Source organism: Rhinoraja longicauda, chromosome 1 (assembly GCF_053455715.1).
Source record: "Rhinoraja longicauda isolate Sanriku21f chromosome 1, sRhiLon1.1, whole genome shotgun sequence".
Lineage (NCBI taxonomy): Eukaryota > Metazoa > Chordata > Chondrichthyes > Rajiformes > Arhynchobatidae > Rhinoraja > Rhinoraja longicauda.
This window is the reverse complement of record NC_135953.1, coordinates 81,634,085-81,657,216: the sequence shown is the minus strand read 5'-3', so window position 1 is coordinate 81,657,216 and position 23,132 is coordinate 81,634,085. Positions and strand designations below refer to the sequence as shown.

At 40.2% G+C, this 23,132-nt stretch overlaps 1 protein-coding gene across 5 annotated transcripts in view; it reads left to right on the top strand.

The window, feature by feature from the left end:
- Nucleotides 1-243: 243 nt before the first annotated feature.
- The window catches only part of cc2d2a (coiled-coil and C2 domain containing 2A), a 127,232-nt gene continuing 104,343 nt past the window's right edge, over nt 244-23,132 (top strand). For 4 of the 5 annotated variants that reach the window (XM_078401073.1, XM_078401052.1, XM_078401062.1 and 1 more), the window contains exons 1-6: nt 244-272; nt 3,906-4,064; nt 9,130-9,211; nt 11,607-11,666; nt 20,198-20,275; nt 20,871-20,946. In XM_078401073.1, coding sequence (XP_078257199.1) covers nt 4,051-4,064; nt 9,130-9,211; nt 11,607-11,666; nt 20,198-20,275; nt 20,871-20,946 — 310 coding nt within the window. In that variant the 5' untranslated portion in view covers nt 244-272; nt 3,906-4,050. Of the gene's footprint in view, nt 273-3,905; nt 4,065-9,129; nt 9,212-11,606; nt 11,667-17,490; nt 17,627-20,197; nt 20,276-20,870; nt 20,947-23,132 lie in introns of those variants that run through there. The other variant, XM_078401084.1, reaches the window with a different exon arrangement.

Sequence of the window (23,132 nt, the reverse complement as noted above, 5' to 3'; positions counted from 1 at the left end):
AATTCCTTCCCCCCAATTATCTGCAAAGTTTTGGAAAATCTGATTTTTTTTTTTCTCCTTTAAATTGCAATGTCTTTTTGTCCTCCGTGGGCTATCGTAGGGAGGTGAGACCAGCAAGGGGAGTGGCGAATGATTGACGGAGGGATCCGCCAACAGGGGGCTTCCTCTGGCGTTTCTCCGGACGCGAGGCTGTTACTAGGCAGCGCTTCCTGGACACGGCGGCGTCCGTGCAGAATCAGGGCATGGCCGCTGGAGCAAAGACTAACCGCAATGTAAGTACGTGAATGCAAACTAGTGCCCAGTTCTCCTTCAGTATGAGGTGTTTTGTGGCATTCTCCCTCCTCGGCAAATATCAATCCAGCTTCCTTTACAAAGTGCAGACCGAGCGTGGAATCAGCTTTGTTTCCACTACTTAAGCTTCATTCCATATCTCCAGTGCGAATGGTATTATTTTCTTCTAACCTCCAGCATTGATGGAGGTTTTGTAAATCGTAAACCCTTATGCACTGTGTCCTTCATTGCGGTTTAAGTGCGTTATCTAACGTCTTTATTGGTTCTCCACACTCCAGACCGATCACTGATTTACCGGTCCTGTCGAAATGCACATTGTTTTTTTGAAAACCCTTGTCCGTTTTCCCTTTTGTTTGCAAACGTGGGAATTCATTCAAATATTTCCTCCAAAGAAATGTATATAATCACGCAGGCTGTAGGAAATTTTAGCTGGAAGGACTATTTCAAAAATGTAGTGATTGCAACAATGCAATATATAAATATAAATTAAAAAATAATGAGCGGCTTAGATAGTGTGGAAAATCAGAACCCTTTCCTCTGGTTGGGAATGTTAAGGACTAGGGGGCATAGCTTTAAGATGAGCGGGACAAAGTTTAAAAGTGATGTGCAGTGCAAGTTTTTGTTCACAGGGGGAGGTGGGTGCCTAAAATATACTGCCGGGGCTGGTGGTGGAGGCAGTTACAATAGTGGTGTTTAAGAGGCTTTTAGATGGGCACACAGATATGCAGGGAATGGAGGGATATGGATCACATGAAGGCAGATGAGATCAGTTTATCTTGGCATCACGTTTGGCATAGATTTTGTGGGCTGAGGAGCCCGTTCCTGTAGAGGGTAGTTTTGTAGATAGAACTGGGATGAAGAATGCTTGTATGTTTAATCTTTTTTGAACAACCTGTAACTTACATGGGTTAATGTATCTATGGAGAGATTGAGCACAATGTCATTGCAGCTGCAGTAGCAAGGGCTTCAGAGGTATTCTCATTTTTGTAATGCTATCCGCAGGAAGTTTGTGCCCTATCCCTTGTGAGTAACAAGTATTAAGTATGTATCCATTTTTGAGGTAAGGAGAACAGAACTGAAGCAGCAGCAGAACCATGTGGTGTCTGGGAATGGAAATGTGTGTGGATGTGAAATTGAGATCAAACATGATACCAATTTACAAACAAATGTAGATCAGTTACATATAATGGCCAAGGAGAGGGAATGAACTGATGTTTAGGTTTGGTGGGGATTGGCAGTCTTTAACTTTTCCAATAGTGATCACCTGTTGTCATTGCGCTGTCAAACAATTTAGAGATATGGGACGGACCTGGAGGCCACTGAAACCCATCACAACTATGCAGAAGCCAATGTACTTTTAGGTGATGTTGTGAAAGAGCAGCATAGAGATGAAAGTTATGAGGGCGTCAAGAACAGATTCTTGTTGATTTTCATAACCAACACTGGAGAGGAAGATAGACACAAAAAGCTGGAGTAACTCAGCAGGACAGGCAGCATCTCTGGAGAGAAGGAATGGGTGACTTTTGGGACCCTTCTTCAGACTGGTTAGAGATAAGGGAAACAAGAGATATGGACGATGATGTAGAGAGATAAAGAAAAATGAATAAAAGAAATGCAAAAAAGTAACAATGATAAAGGAAACAGGCCATTTGTTAGCTGTTTGTTGGGTGAAAACGAGAATAGACAATAGACAATAGACAATAGGTGCAGGAGGAGGCCATTAGGCCCTTTGAGCCAGCACCGCCATTCAATGTGATCATGGCTGATCATTCTCAATCAGTACCCCGTTCCTGCCTTCTCCCCATACCCCCTGACTCCGCTATCCTTAAGAGCTCTACCTAGCTCTCTCTTGAATGCATTCGGAGAATTGGCCTCCACTGCCTTCTGAGGCAGAGAATTCCACAGATTCACAACTCTCTGACTGAAAAAGGTTTTCCTCATCTCAGTTCTAAATGGTTTTTCCTCATCTCAGTTCTAAATGGCTAGTGTGACATGGGTGGGGGAGGGATAGAGAGAGAGAGGGAATGCTGGGGTTACCTGGAAAGTTTCTTCAGCTGATTTTCTTCCTAAAATAGAAAGGCATAATGTAGTTCCAAATAATGATGTAGTTCATGTGTTTCTGTTGATTTACCAATAATTTATGATCTGATATGTACAAATTAATTCTTACAGGTAGATTTTAAGATGCTTTATCCAATTTACAATCATGTTTGTCATCCTATGCATTCCAGTACCAGCATTTTATTTGATGATGAAACAAAGTTTGTTTCATGATCTACATTTTTTCAAGCGAATTATTTCTGCAGTGACTGAATTAATAAATTTATAGTACCTATTCCTTTTACAATTAATCTTATCTATCCTCATGTCGCACTGCTTTCATGATTAAACTTAAGGTATTTATGTCGTAAATTATGTCAGTATGGGAGCACCTCAAGGCTGCATGCTCAGCCCCCTGCTCTACTCTATACTCACGAATGTATAACCAGACACAGTGCGAACTCCATCTTCAAGTTCGCCGACGACACCACTGTTGTTGAATGAAATACAAATGGTGATGAGTCAGAGTATAGAAGTGAGATTGATCGATTGACCAAATGGTGCCAGCACAACAACCTGACTCTCAAATTTCTCATCACGCATTCCTTCTCTCCAGAGATGCTGCCTGCCCCACTGAGTTACTTCAGCATTTTGTGTCTACCTTCGATTTAAACCAGTATCTGCAGTTCTTTCCTTCACATTTTGTCTGCTCCACTGCAAAATCTTCTCCAGGTATGTCTTCTTTGAAGAAGTTTTCCTCTCTCCGACGAGAGTTCAGCTTCAATCTGAAGAAGGGTCTTGACCTAAAACGTCACCCATTCCTGCTCTCCAGCGATGCTGCCTGTCCCACTGAGTAACTCCAGCATTTTGTGTCAACCTGGCTCTCAATATCAGTAAGACCAATGAACTGATTGTGGACTTTGGAAGAGGAAGGATGAGGAACCATAAAACTGACTATATAGATATATATGTGTGTGTATTAGTGAGTATGTGTGTATATATACACACTAAACTTTTTTTTCTCATTTACTATGTACTATGTTTACATATTCTGTCGTACTGCTGCAAGTAAGAATTTCTTTGTTCTATCTGGAACACATGACAATAAAACACTCTTGACTTGAAATTCTGTGGAATCATTATTATGTGCAAAAAATATTTAGGATGTTATTTGTCATTCTATTTCACACCATTTTCTTTTAGAAGTGTTCTTTGTATTTACAATGCCTATCAAATTTCTAAACTCACCTTTATGCATGCTTAAACCCGGCCATATTTTTCAACCCCAAATATCTTTTTCCCCCACCGCACCCCCAATAACTTAGCTCATAAGTAGGTTATGTTCCATTCAGCAAGACAATTAAATTTCTAAAGGCAAATTGGATTCCATAACTTCTGGATCCATAGCTGATGGTAAAATCCAACGGCAACAGCAAATAATTATTTTGCAATTATTATTCTACAAAATATTTTTTTAGAATGCAAATTAATACTTTGCGGGGTTCCTTTAGTTGGCTATGTTAATGTTAAATATTGTGATTGATGTTACAGTATGGTTAATTTTATTTTTGCAGATGTTTGAGACTTTTTAATAGAACACATCACCTTTACTACAAAATGCAAGTGGGAAAGTGGTTTGCATTCAAAGTTAATTTAGCTGACCTTAAATGAAGTCTATTTGAATATGAAAGCTCTGATCATTTGGATGAATTGAAGAACATGGCCTCCACGGAGTAAGTGAAACAGTTTCAATTGTGGTTCTTTGTATGAAACATTCTTGTTTCCATAATGATAACTGATGATTGTGCTGTTACAATTTTTCCTTTTCTGAGAAACTTACCAGGGATACAATTGTAACAGATACTAATGAATCTTTTCTTGGGTACATTGTTACTCTTAACATTTGTGCAGTTGTTGCTGCTTATGACATTGTGAAAGACACAATGTAACCGCCCCAATGATCTTTACTTTTAAAGCAGGTGTATTAAAAAAATGGCAAACATATTATCACAATATCCCTCCCCTCTCTGCATTCCGCAGAGACCGTTCCCTCCGCAACTCCCTGGTCCACTCGTCCCTTCCTACCCAAACCACCCTAACCCCGGGCACTTTCCCTTGCAACCGCACGAGATGCAACACCTGTCCCTTTACCTCCCCCCTCAACTCCATCAAAGGACCCAAACATTCTTTCCAGGTGAGACAGAGGTTCACCTGCACCTCCTCCAACCTCATCTATTGCATCCGCTGCTCTAGATGTCAACTCATCTATATCGGCGAAACCAAGCACAGGCTCGGCGATCGCTTCGCTGAACACCTGCGCTCGGTCCGCATTAACGCCACTGATCTCCCGGTGGCCCAGCACTTCAACTCCCCCTCCCATTCCCAGTCTGACCTCTCTGTCATGGGCCTCCTCCAGTGCCATAGTGAGGCCCGCCGGAAATTGGAGGAGCAGCACCTCATATTTCGCCTGGGCAGTTTGCGGCCCGGTGGTATGAACGTCGACTTCTCCAACTTCAGATAGCTCCTCTGTCCCTCCCTTCCCCTCCTCCTTCCCAGATCTCCCTCTATCTTCCTGTCTCCACCTATATCCTTCCTTTGTCCCACCCCCGACATCAGTCTGAAGAAGGGTCTCGACCCGAAACGTCACCCATTCCTTCTCTCCCGAGATGCTGCCTGACCTGCTGAGTTACTCCAGCATTTTGTGAATAAATCAAAATATTATCACAACGTTCGGAAGGCTGGTTAATCAAGGTGTCATTTTGTACAGTTGCTTTTGTGTGTGCAAATGTGATCTATTTGACTTTATAGATACAGCGTGGAAATGGGCCCGTCAGCCCACGGAATCCGCGCAAACTTGCGATCACCTGTACACTTGCACTGTCCTACACCTTCCGGACAATTTACATCTTACAGAAACCAACTGGCCTACAAACCTTACTTCTTTGGGATGTGCAAAGAAACCGGAGTATCCGGAGGAAACCTACACGGTCATAGGGGAAACTCCGTACAGATAGCACCCATAGTCAGGATTGAATCCGGGTCTCTAGCGCTGTAAGGTAGCAGCTCTATCGCTGCGCCACTGTGCCATTCCATGTTGAATTTGAAGTTCATGTTCAACATCATCCTAGATCTGCTTGGTTAACAAAAGTCAAAATTCATTCGCTATTAAATGGTTGAAGGAATCTGAATACAAATACAGGTGCTCCCTGCCTTACGATGCTTCGACGTACGATATTTCGACTTTGTGACGGTGCAGCTCGCTTCCGGCCACGTGATCACGTGTATTCAATGCATTTCGACTTACAATATTTTCGGTTTCCGACGGGTTTCTCGGAGCGGAACTCCATCGTACGTTGAGGAGCACCTGTGGAAGAAAGGAAATGGAAGATGCAAGAAAAGGGGATACAAAGTTTAAAACCAAGAGACATAAGAATAACATGACCAGATTATTTGTACATTAGGTTGCGATTGCTATTAAAGATAAAATATAGACTTTAGTTTTGACTGCTTTTCCTTACTTTTTATGAAGCTTGTGTTAGTAGCCAGCAAAGCTTGAAGTGAGCACTTTAAATCCCTGTTTCCCCCCTCCCCATCATTTCATCCTCCCGTGGTGCAGTATGACTTTATTGCGTACCATCTGTAAAACGCACTGCACAAACTTGCCAACGCTATTTCAGTGTTAATTCTCTGACTACTTGGGTTAGCAGGAATGAGGAAACATCACGCTCTCTTGGAATTTTATCACTCAGCCATTGTTCCAGTGTCAAAGTCCAAGAATTACTTTCCTTATAACATCTTCAATACTTAAACCGCAACAGTTCAAGAATGCAGAAAATATCATTATATAGTTAGTGAAGAATATGGTGGAAATGCTCAGCAGGTTAGGCAGCACCAAACAGAGAAGGAAAGTGGAGTTGGAATTTAAAGTCAGTGATCTTCCATCAGAACCTTTGTTAGGATTAGGTACTTGTGTGGTTTTCATGTTAAATGGTTTTAGTGCAACACAAGTGATAGTAACCTTTAGATACAACAATGCATATCAATATATTTTTCAAAAGGTTTGTCAACTAAATCCCTTGAGTCTGAATTGATGCAATGGCAGCCACTTTTCTCATATTTTACCCATTAGCCATTCATTTTTAGAAGTTTTTTTTTCTCAAACCAACACCCTAAGGTTGGATGGATATTGAACATGTTATCAGCTAGCTTATTGGGAAATCAGATACTGAGGGGAAAGACAATCTCACAGCCAATTTTTGCAAGGAAAGTGAAGAACAAGAAAAACACAGATTCCTGTTCAGTTTTTAATTTAAAACATCCTTAGGCTGGAATTAGAAAGTAACAATAAAATACCATCATTTTGGATGAAGAAAAAGATTTTAAAAATAAGCAAGGAAGGTCAAATAAAGACTCAGAGTATGTGGCTGATTATTTTCCTTTTTCTTATGGAGCTAGTAAATTGGGTGGAGAAATGACAATGTAAAATTTAACCTGGATAAGTGTGGTGATACATTTTGGGATATTTGATAAGTGTAGGGCATACGCCATGAATACCCATGAATACCCTTGGGGATATTGAAGAACAGAAAGACATTGGTGTACAAATCATAGATCCCAGAAAGGAGGTATACAAGTAACTAACAAGGCATGTATGGAGTCACAGGATATAGGCTTTCATTAGCTAGGGCATGGAATATAAGTGCAGCAAAGTCTTGGTTTAATTTTCTGCAACACAGCTGATATATTGTGTGTATTTCTGGTCACCTCATAATAGAAAGGACATGATTATACTGGAGAAGGTGGGGAGGATGTTGCCGGCATTGATGGAATGATTTAGGAGAGACTGGATAGGCCATTTTTTTTCTTGGGGTGGAGAAGGCTGATGTCATAAGTCATAAGTGATAGGAGTAGAATTATGCCATTTGGTCCATCAAGTCTACTCTGCCATTCAATCATGGCTGATCTATCTTTCCTTCCTAACCCCATTCGCCTGCCTTCTCCCCATAACTAGGGACCTGATAGAGGGAAAGAAAATTATGAGGAATATGTATAAGATAAACTCGTCTAATATCAGAGGGCACAGATATAGGGTAAAGAATTCAAGGATCTGAGGATTTCTTTTTTCACCCAATGGGTAGTTGCAATCTGGAACACAGTACACGAGGTGGTAAATGCAGGTATTTTCACAACATTTGTAAATTATTGGAGTGCAGTGAATTGCCAAGGTTTAGACATAGAAAGTTTCAGGCCAAGTGATGGCAAATGGGATTAATATAAATGGGTATTTAATGGTTGGCATGGATATGATGGGCCAAGGGCCTGTTTCTGCTTTTGACTCCACAGCTCTAAGATAAGTTGATGGAATGTGTTTTAATTGTTATCGAAAGTAGCTTAACAAATCATTCCTGGCTTTGGCTCATCAAGTATTTCAGTCAGTTTTCAGAACAATGGGAAGTGTAAACTTTTGTGGTAATGGGAAGGACAATATGTGGCTTAAATCACATGGACGGCCTCTTTTACACTCTGTGTATTCCTCGGGCATGTTCAAATGTTGTGCAGTTCTGTTGGTGGAGCTGATGGGAGGGTTGAGAAGACATGACCCTACTTTTCATGTTTTTATATTGGCCAATATGGGTTTGGAGAATTGTTCCCAGGAATCTCAGTAAAGGACCAACCCTGTACAACTGAGATGAGGGCAAGCTTCTTCGTGCAGGGTCTTTGAAATTCTCTCGTACATATTTTGTGGTCGTTCATTGTTCATCTCGGTCGTTTGCCTCGGTAGGGGTCGAGCTGCCTGTCCGTGGGTGCGGGGGGAAGAGAGGGGAAGTTTTGTTGCCTCCATCACAGTGAGGGGGTGTTTGGAGTCACTGTGATGGATGTTTGTGTTGGGGTCGGGTGTCCTGTGTTCTTTTCTTTTTGCTGTATTTTGTGTGACTGCTGAAATTTCGCTCGGTGTTGTGCCGAGTGACAATAAAGTGTTGTTATGTTATGTTATGTTATGTTATGTTATGTTATGTTATCTTGTGGGTTTTAGAGAGATTCCTGGCTCTTATTATTTAAGAGTAAATTGGATAGGTATATGGATGAGAGGGGATTAGAGGGTTATGGTCTGAGTGCAGGTAGATGAGACTAGGTCAGGGAGAATGGTCGGCGTGGACTGGTAGGGCCGGACAGGCCTGTTTCCATGCTGTAGTTGTTATATGTTATATGTTATATACATTTTCACAATCAGTTGGCATTTGCCAACTAAGAATTTGTAAGACTAGTAGACCATGTAGCCCATCGAGTCTTTAATAAAACCAAGGGCAAATTTCTAGATCATCTCCATTTTCTGACCTATTCAAGATTATTTAGTTTCTAGTAATACCTGGGAATCTATTGACTTCAATTTTTACAGGCATAGAATGAGCAGCACTGCCCACATGGGTAGAGAATCTCAAAGGTGTGCAAATTTCCACAAACACATATTTTCCTCATCTGTCTTGCCAAACGTTTGACATTTCATGTACATGGTGAGATTATCTCTTGTTCAAGGTCATGTCTTGTTCATTAAACTCCTTAAATGGGTAGAATCTATACCCATTCTACTCAATCCTTGTTGGTCAGTTCACTCATCCTGAGATTCAGATTTCCCAGCTAAAAGGCGACTTGGATGGGGTGACTGACTGCTTTCAAGTTTTTAGTTTGATTGCTGCTTAAATTAAGCAATTGTTGTCAAAGCCGCTGCACTAACGGATCAACAAAAAGTTTAAAAGATCCTTTATGTTCTTTACATTTACAATTTATTCTTCCTTTCAGAAATCTTCGTCAGAAGATAAAAAGTAAGCGAAAGGCATTGCAAGCATCTCTAACTGGGAGCAGTGAAGTCAGTGATACTCAGGTAAAGCGTATGTATTTTAAAGAAGTGTTATTTGGGTCATAGAGTGTTGAGGCAGTGAAGTTCCAGAACTGGTTGAGTTAAACACAAAGGTCATTGAGGGATGGGCTTGGATATTGGTCAGTATGTGATCATCTCTATAAGGTGCTTCTCACCTGAGTGAGATTTGTGCAGTAGTGACCACAGTGTATTCCAAACATGTGTCTTGCTACCCTTTGTAAGGTACATTTTAACTTAAGAAGATATGAAGCATGTTGGATGGGGTGGGAGTGGAATTTTGCCTGTCCCTCCCCTGTTACCCAAGCCCAGCCAAGTAGAATTGATTGGCTGCATTGGCTCCAGGTGCCTCAGCACCAAAGATAATAGAGCAGAGCAATATAGACCACTCGACCCTAAAAACCTTAGTATGTCATGGAGCCATTTTAGTAGGCAGAAACTTGCAGAAACATTTTAAAAGAAAAGTAACAAAAATCTGTGAATTGATAGATAAGATATATTGTGTATTTTAATGGTATCATCACACATACGGTTCCCCCAAAACACTGATTACACTGCGAGAGGCATAGCGCATTGCGGTTTTTGCTTACTAAAATGGCAGACATTATGCTCCTTTGCATACTACACCAGTATGGGCGATTTCAACGGAGTGGTTCATCTTGCTCCTCTAGTATCTTTGCTCAGCACTGAATGGAGACCAGACTTTAGAACAGTTCTTGGCTCAGTTTGGCACTGGCCTGTATACGTTCTGTAAGAACCATTGGAGGACCTTACATTCCCCAATTTCAATCATTAATTTCAATGTCCCATTTTTCACATCTGAAAAAAAATAATTTTGAACTTGCCATTGTGTAATGATTCAAAATTTCTCCATTGTAAGATTAGCAATAGGTTGAAATTAGCTCTGGGCATAGCACCCTTGCAAGTTCTAAGATGGAGGTATAGGAATACAGATCCAAACCATAAAAAAATCCTGTCAATACAAACATAGCAATTCACACTCCCACCCAAAATTGGATTTCTTGAGGACAATAACTGGTAATGTTTGTAGAGATTGTGATCAATCTGTTTACTGCAAGGATATCTTTGGGTAAGCATCACCTTTACAACATGCTAGGGTTTGGGTTATGACCCTTTGAAATTCTGGGCTGGCTGCAGCCCATTGATAAAAGTGGTTGAATGAAAGTTAAATGTTTTGAAAAGTTTAATAGAAAAATCAAATGTAAAGCTAAGTTTATTCTTAATTGGAAAGATAAATGTCGATGTAATGTGATAATGCAAGGCATTTTGATTCCATTTCCCCCGCATTAAGTTGTATTATTTAGAAAGGATGACTATCCATTGGAAATTTCAAGGTATGGATGAATTTAGTTTTGCTCCATAAGTTTCAAAATCTTTCAGCATGCAGTTATCTGGTTTTGCAGGCTTGAGTTATAGAGAGAGGCTGGAACCTTTTTCTTTGGAGCAATAGACAATAGATAGACAATAGGGCATAGGAGATTGATGGATGACATTATTGTGCACAGAATCATGAGGGGCATGGATATGGTAAATGCCCACAGTCTTTTCTCCAGGATAGAGGATTCAAAATCTAAACGCCATTGGCTTAAGGTGACGGGAGAAATTTAAGAAATTCTGGCAACTTTTCCACTTTGAGGTTAGTCCATATCTGAAGCTTGCCAGTGGAAGCTATAGAAACAGGTACAATTACAACTTTCAATAGGCATTTGGACAGATATATCTATATGGATGGGAAGATGAGCCGAAGGGCCTGTGTCTGTTGTGTACAGCTATATGATTTAATGTGGATAAAAATCTGCTTTGTCGAAGTGTTCTGAATTCAGTGTCCAGTACATTGTTGGATGCAACTAACTAAAACCTGTCAGCTTTGCTTGAAATATTGAGTTTGAATTTCTGTTTTCACTGTTAATAAGTATATTTCAGCGCATGTTATTTGGACTACCTCATGAAAGCAATCTGTCATGAGCTAGAATAGTATCGTACCCACTGGTAGATGTCCACAATAGGTTGTTAAGTGTACTTGACCATTAATGTGGAATCCATATTCTCACTGTTTGAGAATATCTCCAGTTACTGAGGCAAGGATTTTGTAAGATTTAGGTATATTATTGTCACCTGTACCAAGGTATAGGGAAAAGCTTTGTTTTGCATGCTGTACAATCAGATCAGATAATACTACACAGTATATGAATACCAATAAGTCAAACTTTAGTACAATAAGTAGAGAGATTTAAAAGAGTGGAGCAATTGTAGTAGATGATTGTACATCCTCCTATGGGGAGAGCACACGAGGAGTCACCACGATCTTGCATCTCTTCCAATTATAGGTACATAATAAGTCATAAAGAGAATACTTAACGATATATTTTTTAATTGCTAGGGATTGGTTTCTGCAGAAATGGAAAACGGTACAAGAAATGAAAATGCTACTTTTATTGAGGTTTGTATCTCTTACAGTTCCTAAAATATTAAACGTATCAAAAGGTTTTTTTTCCCAGCTCCCACACAATCAGTTGTCAGTTTTTCTATTATTTGCAAATATGTGTTGCACATTTACTCCCTAGCTGGCATCACCTGGACCTGACACAGTATCTGCATTTAGGTTACAGAATTCCAGTTCGAACATTGAACAGTGCATCACAGGAGGATCCCCTTCCACGATGTTGTGCTGAACATGATGTCAAATTAAACTAATCTCTTCTTTCTCTACCTGACTGTATCCCTCCATTTTCTGCATATCCATGTGGCTATCTAAAAATAGACACAACATGCTCAGCAAGTCAGGCAGCATCTCTGCAGAACATGGATAGGTAACATTTCAGGTTGGGACCCTTCTTCAGACTAACTATCTAAAAGCCTCTTAAATACCTCTGTCATATCCGCTTCTACCACCACCCCAGCGCTGCATGTTGCAGGCATCTGCCAGTCTCTGTGTGTAAAACTAAAAAACAGTTTGCCCTGCACATCATCTTCAAACTTTCCCATTCTGTCCTTAAAGCTAAACTCTCTGGTATTTGATATTTCCATCCTGGAATAAAGGTTCTGACTACCTGCCTTATCTATAGACAATAGACAATAGGTGCAGGAATAAGCCATTCAGCCCTTCACGCCAGCACTGCTATTCACTGTGATCATGGCTGATCATCCACAATCAGTACCCCGTTCATGCCTTCTCCCCATATCCCTTGACTCCGCCATCTTTGAGAGCTTTATCTAACTCTCTTGAAAGCATCCAGAGAATTGGCCTCCACTGCCTTCTAAGGCAGAGAATTCCTCAGATTCACAACTCTGGGTGAAAAGGTTCTTCCTCATTTCTGTTCTAAATGGCCTACCCCTTATTTTTAAACTGTGGCCCCTGGTTCTGGACTCCCCCAACATCGGGAACATGTTTCCTGCCTCGCGTGTCCTATCCCTTAATAATCTTATATGTTTCAATAAGATCCCCTGTCATCCTAAATTCCAGTGTATACAAGCCCAGTCGCTCCAGACTTTCCACATACAACAGTCCTGCCATCCTGGGAATTAACCTCGTGAACCTACGCTGCACTCCCTCAATAGGAAGAATATCCTTCCTCAAATTTGGAGACAAAAACTGCACACAATACTCCGGGTGTGGTCTCACTGGGGCCCTGTACAACTGCAGAAGGACCTCTTTGCTCCACTACTCAACTCCTCTTGTTATAAAGGCCAACATGCTATTAGCTTTCTTCACTGCCTGCTGTACCTGCATGATTGCTTTCAGTGACTGATGAACAAGGACATCCAGATCTCGTTGTACTTCCCCTTTCCCTAAATTGACACCATTCAGATAATAATCTGCCTTCCTGTCCTTGCCACCAAAGTGGATGACCTCACATTTATCCACATTAAACTGCATCTGCCCACTCACCCAACCTGTCCGTCACCCTACATCCTCATAGCATCCTCCTCACAGTTCACACTGCCACCCAACTTTGTGTCTTCAGCAAATTTGCTAATGTTACTTTTAATCCCTTCATCTGAGTTATTAATGTATATTGTAAATAGTTGCGGTCCCAGCACTGAGCCTTGCAGTACCCCACTAGTCACTGCCTGCCATTCTGAAAGGGACCTGTTAATCCCTACTCTTTGTTTCCTGTCTGCCAACCAATTTTCTATCCATGTCAGTACCCTACCCCCAATACCGTGTGCAATCATTTTGCACACTAATCTCATATGTGGGACCTTATCAAAATGCTTTCTGAAAGTCCAGGTACACTACATCCACTGGCTCTCCCTTGTCCATTCTCCTAGTTACATCCTCAAAAAATTCCAGAAGATTAGTCAAGCATGATTTCCCCTTCGTAAATCCGACTCTGACTCGGACCGATCCTGTCTCTGATGCCTCTGATACTTTTATAAACCTGTCAGCTCTCCCCCTTGGCCCCTAAAACTCCTAAGGAAAATGATCCAAGTTTATCCATCCTCTCCTTTCAGTTAATGAGGTTTAATCCAGACAGAACCTCTTCTACACTCTCTCCAAAACCTCCACATACTTGCTGTAATGGAACAATGAGAAATGCATGTGCACCCCCACCAAAGCTGCAACATAACTTCCCGACTCGTACTCAATATCCTGATCGATGAAGGAAAACATACCTTATGCCTTCTTTATCACTCCATCTACTTGTGTTGCTACCTTCAGGGAGCTATGGGCTTGGACCTCAAGGTCCTTCTGTAAATCAATGCAGTAAAGGACCCTATCATTAACTGTACTTTCCCCTTACATTTAACTCCCAAAGTGCAACATTTCCCTGGATTAAAATTCATTTCTCATTTCACCACCTATATCTATAACTGATCTATATGCTGTATGTTTTATATTGTTTTCATAGCTTTGCAGTTTTGTAACAGATTTAAAATTCTGCTCTGATTGCTTCAATATACATTTTGCTGTCTTAAAGTATGATATTATATTTACTTTGTTCATTGGAAAAATTAAATAACAATGGATGCAGAAGATATCTCACCAAATGGAATGTATTAGTAATGAAAAAATAATCAATGCTGATCATTGGGAATATTTTTGTTCCATCGGAGATCCTATGCACTTAATCTTTGCAAAGAATTAAGAATGTATGAACAAATAAAACTGCAAATGCTGATACTCCAAAACAAAGATGGCAGAGGCATTCAGCAGCGTCAAGGGAGAGAGAAAAGGAGTCAATTACTTAATTAGAACTGAAAAGCGAGAAGTCAAGCGCTTTAAGTTGCCAATAGGACAATAGACAATAGGTGCAGGAGGAGGCCATTCGGCCCCGTCGAGCCAGCACCGCCATTCAATGTGATCATGGCTGATCATTCTCAATCAGTACCCCGTTCCTGCCTTCTCCCCATACCCCCTGACTCCGGAGAGAGGGAGAAGAAAGGGAATTTCTGTGATAGGGTGCAGATTTTAAGTTCTTGAGGTAATCACTACTATAAATATCTACAGTTAGAGACTGACAAATAAAGCTCTGTATTTCTGTATTCTGTATTCTGTAATACGAATACGACAGAATACGAAAACAAAAACAAAGGAACAATTTGAAAAAGAAACTCTGGTTATTTGAAATTATGTAATTAAATTTTGAGTCCATAAAGGTGTAACAGGCTCTGAAGTCTACTCTTGAAGCTTACTTTGCCAATTGTTGAAATAATTTATGCAGCCAAAGGAGTAAAGGGCAGAGTGAGACTGAGATGGAGAATTAAAATGGCAGGAAACTGGAAAACTTTCAACAACATTTTTAATTCGATCCACAAGAGAGACTCTGAACCTCCATTCTATTGTACATGTAATTCTCCATCCTATATGTTCAATGCTGGCCTCAGTAAGGTTACAGGTCATGGCGCTATGTTACTGCATAGGGAATTTACTGGCCAGTTGGCTTAGGTTGAGGATCTTGGGGATGGTGGTGAAGATATGCCCATCAGGGAAGAGTCTACTCACACAGTCTTCACACCCTACCCAGTCCTCCCCAATGAGCAATGTAATGACAAGCAGGGTTTTTCTAGCTAATCATCAATGAAATAAGTGAACAGCTGTGGACGTTTTGTGGCCACATTCTGTGGAGGTCAAGGGCACTTTAATTCTCGGCTCCCTCAAGAATGGAACTTTATAAGCAGCTGCAGCAGAACTTTGTTTCTCTTAATTTGCTGTTCACCACAGCATTGGAGGGGTCACCCAGCCACGGTGCTGATGCAGAGATGATTTAAATTACTTCGATTTCAGAGAGGAGAAGTTGATGTTCTTGGAAGTTGGGGCATTCAATAATACTGGCTGCTCATCAAATCATGCAGACATGGGCTGCATTTCTCTGTCCATGAGGACTCCCACTAATAATCCAGACCTTCAATTGAACAGATTTCTATTCCCTCACAATAACTAACTTGGTTTTGGATCATCAAAAGATATTCCAGATGACCAGTACATAATTTGTAGGATCCATACATTAGAGAAAGAACTTGATGTTTTATATGGGGTCAACAGGTGTTTTTAAAAAATAAAAATAAATACTGAAAACTGTTAGCTTTCCTGGTCTTTATTGTATTCAGAGAGATGATGAGTTAGGGTGGGATATTGTAATTTAGGTAAATTTGCTGGGTATTCATTTCTCTAAACTCAGATACAAAATATACTTTATTACCTTCATTTTCTGGTCAGTTTAATATTTTCCTGGGATCCATGATGATACATATAAGGTCCTCCTATATACCATCGTAAAGTGGCTATGCATGTTATTCTATGACTTTTATTTGGATATGTATATTAGCATTGCATATGAATTGTAGTGATGCAGTTGCTTTGCCAAGTGCCTTCAGTCCCTCTCATTAGTCATATATTGATTCATAGCTTTATACATTATATTTTCTCTTTATCTCCTCAAAAATCCTGTCATTTCAATATCCTTACTATAAAACAAAGCATAACCAAATAGATTTTTCCCAGAATTATGATTACACATAAAGGCTGTGATCTTTCACAAAATATAATGAAATTTCTCCAAATAGAAATTGAAATTTAAACCATTATTGTGTTTTTGGTTGGGGAGCACTCGAACTAGTCAAAAGTGTTTTATTGTCATTTGTCCTGTAGCAGAGTATTGAAATATAGTAATAATATATCAATGTGGAGAAACACAGTTAGTCTGTGTGGTGGGGATTACAATCTTGTTGGAAAGTGTGCAGAATAAGAAGGGATAACTGTATAAAATCTACTACACAGTTATTTCCATTTTGTTGATCAAAATGGTCCCAGACTTCAGCTGCTTTGCCTTTTAGATGGAAAACAAACAATGTGGTTGTGAAGTGCACCACATCACGAGAATGACGAGAAATGAAACAAAAAAATCTCCTGGCTCAGTTTTTGCAAAGCACTGCAGGTTTTGTATGTTTATGCCTGCAGTTCCTCCAGTGACACCAATTTAATTTCAGTATGATGTCTGACCCAGTAAATCTAGATCCCAGTAGACCTTTACTCAGTGTTTGCATTTTCAAGGATGCAGATGTTTTGGTAAACAGATTAAGATCAAGTGGACAATTTCTACCAATGATAAATCCTTTAAGTTTAGATGAAGTTGTTTTTGTTTTCCATTCATACTAATCGCGGGTAAATTAAAACTGCACATAAAAGGAATTTAACAGAATGATTTTATTTCTGAATTCTTACAATAAACTAAATAAAATTATTATACACATTTCTGAATTAATTAGTTCTACTTCTTGGTGGGTAAACCAAATTCATTTTTTTCATGTTAATTGAAAAATGTGAAGGTTTTTGTTTTAAAACCATATTGCCAAACACAGTGTAGGAAGGAGCCGCAGATGCTTGTTCAAACCGAAGATAGACACAAACATCCGGAGTAACTCAGTGGGTCAGACAGCATCTCTGGAGAAAAGAAATAGGTGACGTTTGGGGTCTGAAGAAGGATCTCAACCCAAAACATCAATTATTCCTTTACTCCAGAGATGCTGTATGACCCGCTGAATTAATCCAGCTTTTTGTGTCTATCTTTATGCCAAACACATTGTTCATGAACTACTTTCAAAATCACCATCTTCCCCTATGAAATGGCCTGCTCTGTTTTTCAGAAATAAATTATACAGACAAAAAAAATTAAAGTTATTGTAAATCACATTAGTGTCATGTTTTTAGATTATTCTAACAACGGTTCAATGAAGATTTTGTGGAATTTTGGCTAATTTGGACATTTCTTCTTAACCCTTTGCAAGATCATAACCTGTACTATGTTTTTTAAATATTCCAGAACACAGCCCTGCAAGGTACCAATATCCACTTTCAAACACTCCAAGCTAGTTTTGGATGGGTAATTTTAGAACATAGAACAGTGCAGCACCAGAACAGGCCTTTCGGCCCATAATATCCATACCAAATATGATAAGGTAAACTCATCTCCTCTGCCTGAACTTGATCCATATCCCTCCATTCCCTTCATATCCATGTGCCTATCCAAAAGCTGCTTAAATGCCATTATCATGTCTGCCTCCACCACCACCACCTCTGTAAGCACATTCCAGGCACTCATACCTCTCTTTAAAAAAAAAGTACTCTGCCTAGCACCATCAAACTTTGCCCCTCTCACCTCCAGTATTTACAATTCACACTGGGGAAAAATGTTCTGACTATCTACCTTATGTGTCTTATAATTTTATATATTTCTCCCAAGTTTTCCCTCAGCATGCAACACCCCAGAGAAAACAATCCAATTTTGTCCAACCCCTCCTTATAACCCATAGCCTTTAATGAAGCGTCTGGTAAACATTTTCTGCACGCTCTGCAAAGCCTACATATCCTGCCTGTAAGATTGGAGAGAGCTGATATGGAAACATCGACAATATAAATGCATCAGGAAGTTGTTTTTATCTTGCTTACACCCAGGTTTAACTGTAATACATTAGGCTGTGCTTAAGCCCCCACATGAGAGACGGCTTGGTCAATATGTTAGTCACTCAATTACAGCAATATCGTTAATGGGTTTCTAAGTTTGACTCTAGCTCCTCAGTTTCCAAGACTTACCAATGAAAGCAAGGCAAGAAACAGTAATCATTGAGGGGATTGCAGCCCAAGGCAAAGAAATGTGCCAATGCAGCTGATACTTTATTATCTACTTGTGTAAAAATTTGTAGTTGCTTGTGCATTACATTTTGGAGGTCCATCGGTCTGAACTGTCACATCATCCAGAGTGATACTTACACTCATTTGGACCTTTAATGAGGACCAAGATAGCAACTAGTGAAAGCAGAAGGTTCAGTAGCACCAGCAGCAACAGAAAAAGTAAGGTGAGATAGTTGCAACACTCTGCCAGCAGTGTGGAGCTGTACCACGGCTGGTCTACAGCAAGGGAATAAGCTTGCTTGATGTGTTTGGAATGCTAGTTGGTGGCAGGCATTTGGCAACTTCCTGGAACAGGACTTGGTGGTATGGTGCCTTTACCAGACACTCTGGGTCACCATTGCTTCCAATTGGGTTTTTTTTGTCCCTGGATCCTTCCAGAGCTTCATGAGATACTTGCAGGATCTTCTGGTTTAGTACTTGGCAAATCAGTAATCCAGGTAACTGAAATAAAAATCAAAAAGCAGAAATCTACCAATGGTTGAAATCTGAAATAAAAAGATAAAATGCTGGAAATGCTCAGCATGTCAGACAGCACCTGTAGTTGAAACCGAGTCAATGTTTTTGCAATGTAATTGGCTTTTCATAAAAATTGAAAAATGTTAAAAATTAAGCATATCTTGAGTCATTAGATGAGGGGGGGAGGGGGTGCTGTAGTGAATGAAGGAGTTGGCTGTGGTAAAAGAGTCCAAGAAAGACTGATAATGTCATTGACTGCATGTGTGTCATTTAGGACACCCAGGGTTAGTTATCAATCATAATATAATTTTACACTTAATGTACGGTTGGCGTGCAACTGCAAACTATATGTACTACATGTTTACACAATTCCATGACAGCCTCTGTGATGCTTTCATCGTGAGGCGGTCCCCCCCCCCCCCCCCCCCTCCAAATCTGTGCCTCTGGTTATATGTCACCAGCTGGCTGCTACCTTTCTCTGAATTCCATATATCCATTCTCCATAAATCTTCTGTGTGTCACTGTGCTCTAACTGCTCATCCATTACATTCATCATCCAAGCAGCAGGGGCCATGGCTGTTGCATGTCAATTTCTGCATTATAGGAAGCTTTACCAGAGCGTTACCTCTGCCAGGTGTCTCCAATGATCCTTTTTCAACTTATTATAATATTCATTTTGTTTTAACACTTACAATACTTTACAATATCCCTTTCTTCAGTAAATACTGATGGAAATTGCTCACTTACTATCCCAACAGCGTCCTTAATGTCTACTTATTTATTGTCCTCTTTCCTCAGGACTTCCTGCTCCAATTATACAATGGTCGTTGTATGTGAATACTTAATATGCTTTATTATAATAATAAGATTCAGCTTTTTTCCTCTTTCCATGTTTTTTTATCTGTCCTATAACCAACTTACTTTCCTGCATGCTCATCCTATCCTCCTAACCAAAGGGCTTCTATGCCCTTTCCTATATTAGTCAGTTTCTCAACTTTTTATTTATATCATGTTGAAACTCCAAATACTTTGCTCTTTAAGAAAAGTTAACTTTCTTTATCTTAATTGGTTCACCTTTACAAAAAATTGTAGTTCGATGCAACAATGTTTGTTCTGTCTTGTCTACCTCAATGCCTCATCTTTCCAATATCTTCCCTTTCCAAATTGGTAGCCTGTGTGAATTAACTTGCAATGAAAATTGTGTGGACTCTGCAAGAACAACCATTTTTATATTACTTTCCTTGGACTGAAGACAACCATTTTCCCCAATATGTTTTCTTTAACCTCACTTCAAAGGTTTATTTTTACTGCTACTAAATTGTGACTAACTTGGCTTTCTCAATACCTTAGTTAAAACTAGATTTACATTGTGGTTTCTGCAGGATATTCAGAATGAGGATGAACAAGTGGAGAAGCTCAAACAGACCATGAGAGCCCAAAGGCGACGAAGAAAAGCCCCTGTATGTTTTCCTGTACATCTTTGTTTATGTCAGTTTTATTTCTAACCTGGTTTCTCTTCTGTTTGAGAGATTACCAGATATACCAAATTGGTACTTCTCTTGATTTTAAACAAATTTAATTTTTTTGGAATTACCGATAATTGTGGTTGAGGACCAATAGAATTCTGCAGAAATATTAATATCAATTTACTTGCTGTCCTTTTCATCAATTCAGGCATAACCTCCTCGCATTTATTCTGACCATTTGGTTGATGCACAATGGGACACAATTATTGCCCATGAATGTGAGAGGAGGGATGAAGTTATCTCTGTCAGGTTGGTGTTTGCCACTAGAGCAAGAGGAAGGTATGCCCAGTTGTTCATGTTGTCAGATGCAGCATAAGAGTGGCCTGGTGGTAATTGGTGAATTTCCCCCATTTCCTCTCCATTCCATCGTGCCATTTAGGTTCCTGTAAATTGTCATTATAGCAAGGTGACTAAGGATTCAGTGGAAAAATATTTTTTTCCTCACAAAATACATTGTTTTAGTTTTGATTGATTGGAAGATACAGCATGGAAACAGGTCATTGACACTAACTTGTATTCTTGTTCCTAGCTTGTGGATGATGTTATTGATTTTAATCATGAAGAATCCCCGCAGGACATCACCAAAATCACTCGTCGTCAGCGATGTAAGCTATCACTAACAAAACAAAATTAATGCTGTTTGCTGCCTTTTTATTTTGATGTACAATGCCCAGCTCTAAATAGCGGTGATTAATTTGCCTTCCAACTAGATGATTCACTAGGATGATCGAGGCCCTAAGAAAACAACATCATTTGACATTTTCTGGATTTCTGAACATCGGAATACTGAGGCAGATTGTGCTGCATCAGCCTCTGATTCACATTCTTCTGCAGGATGACAGCAGTTGCCCTCAACCTTTATCTAGGAGGCCTTGGTGCCACAGCCACCCTCAGAACAAGTGAGATATGAGTGGTGACCAGTGTTTAGGTGTGCAAAGGCCATTCCTGATGGGCCTAGATGACAGCTCATTTAAAAACTATATTAAAAAAATGCATTTATTTAATGAGACTATTAGTGCTTTTATTCATTTGAAATAAAATAAAAGAGCAGAGCACTTGTTTTCACTTTTCTTTTTTAAAGAAGGAGAGTGAATCCATTCGATGTCAAGTCAAATATGCTTAATCACCAGTGCATTCGCTACATCCACACTGTAGTGTGCAGGCATGGAAATACAGAACTTGTTGATAAATGGTCTGCAGGTAGCTGATACTTCCCTAAGGAAGTGCTAGCTGGTTGTCAGGAGGGTTTGACCCAACGTGCAACCTTTCACTGCTATGATTCATTCTATTGGATCATAATAATTGGCATTAATTGTTGACCTTTAAGCGGTTATTCCCTTTGAATTCACATTTTTCGCATAATATTTATGTCTATAAAGCATTATTTTTAATACTTTATTTCAAGCTGGAAAATTGTTGTGGAATGCCATGTATGGCATATAACGTTTAAGGCAGAAAGGATTAATATAATGTTTTTTTATTTCTAACCTGTGCATACAAACAAAATGTGGAGTGTTTCAAATGTATGTGCTTTGCGAGGTAAGGGTGGGGTAAAGGTGAATTATGCTTGTGAAAGCAAAGAAATGATTAAGGGTGTGAGCAAAACAGAGTGTACCCCACGTAGCACCCAGAGTAACATTTTCCACAGCTTCTCACTGATAGAATATTAGACAATAGGTGCAGGAGTAGGCCATTCAGCCCTTCGAGCCAGCACCGCCATTCAATGCGATCATGGCTGATCACTCTCAATCAGTACTCCGTTCCTGCCTTCTCCCCATACCCCCTCACTCCGCTATCCTTAAGAGCTCTATCCAGCTCTCTCTTGAAAGCATCCAACGAACTGGCCTCCACTGCCTTCTGAGGCAGAGAATTCCACACCTTCACCACCCTCTGACTGAAAAAGTTCTTCCTCATCTCCGTTCTAAATGGCCTACCCCTTATTCTTAAACTGTGGCCCCTTGTTCTGGACTCCCCCAACATTGGGAACATGTTATCTGCCTCTAATGTGTCCAATCCCCTAATTATCTTATATGTTTCAATAAGATCCCCCCTCATCCTTCTAAATTCCAGTGTATACAAGCCCAATCGCTCCAGCCTTTCAACATACGACAGCCCCGCCATTCCGGGAATTAACCTAGTGAACCTACGCTGCACGCCCTCCATAGCAAGAATATCCTTCCTCAAATTTGGAGACCAAAACTGCACACAGTACTCCAGGTGCGGTCTCACCAGGGCCCGGTACAACTGTAGAAGGACCTCTTTGCTCCTATACTCAACTCCTCTTGTTACGAAGGCCAACATTCCATTGGCTTTCTTCACTGCCTGCTGTACCTGCATGCTTCCTTTCATTGACTGATGCACTAGGACACCCAGATCTCGTTGAACTCCCCCTCCTCCTAACTTGACACCATTCAGATAATAATCTGCCTTTCTATTCTTACTTCCAAAGTGAATAACCTCACACTTATCTACATTAAACTGCATCTGCCATGTATCCGCCCACTCACACAACCTGTCCAAGTCACCCTGCAGCCTTATTGCATCTTCCTCACAATTCACACTACCCCCCAACTTAGTATCATCTGCAAATTTGCTAATGGTACTTTTAATCCCTTCGTCTAAGTCATTAATGTATATCGTAAATAGCTGGGGTCCCAGCACCGAACCTTGCGGTACCCCACTGGTCACTGCCTGCCATTCCGAAAGGGACCCATTTATCCCCACTCTTTGCTTTCTGTCTGTCAACCAATTTTCTATCCATGTCAGTACCCTACCCCCAATACCATGTGCC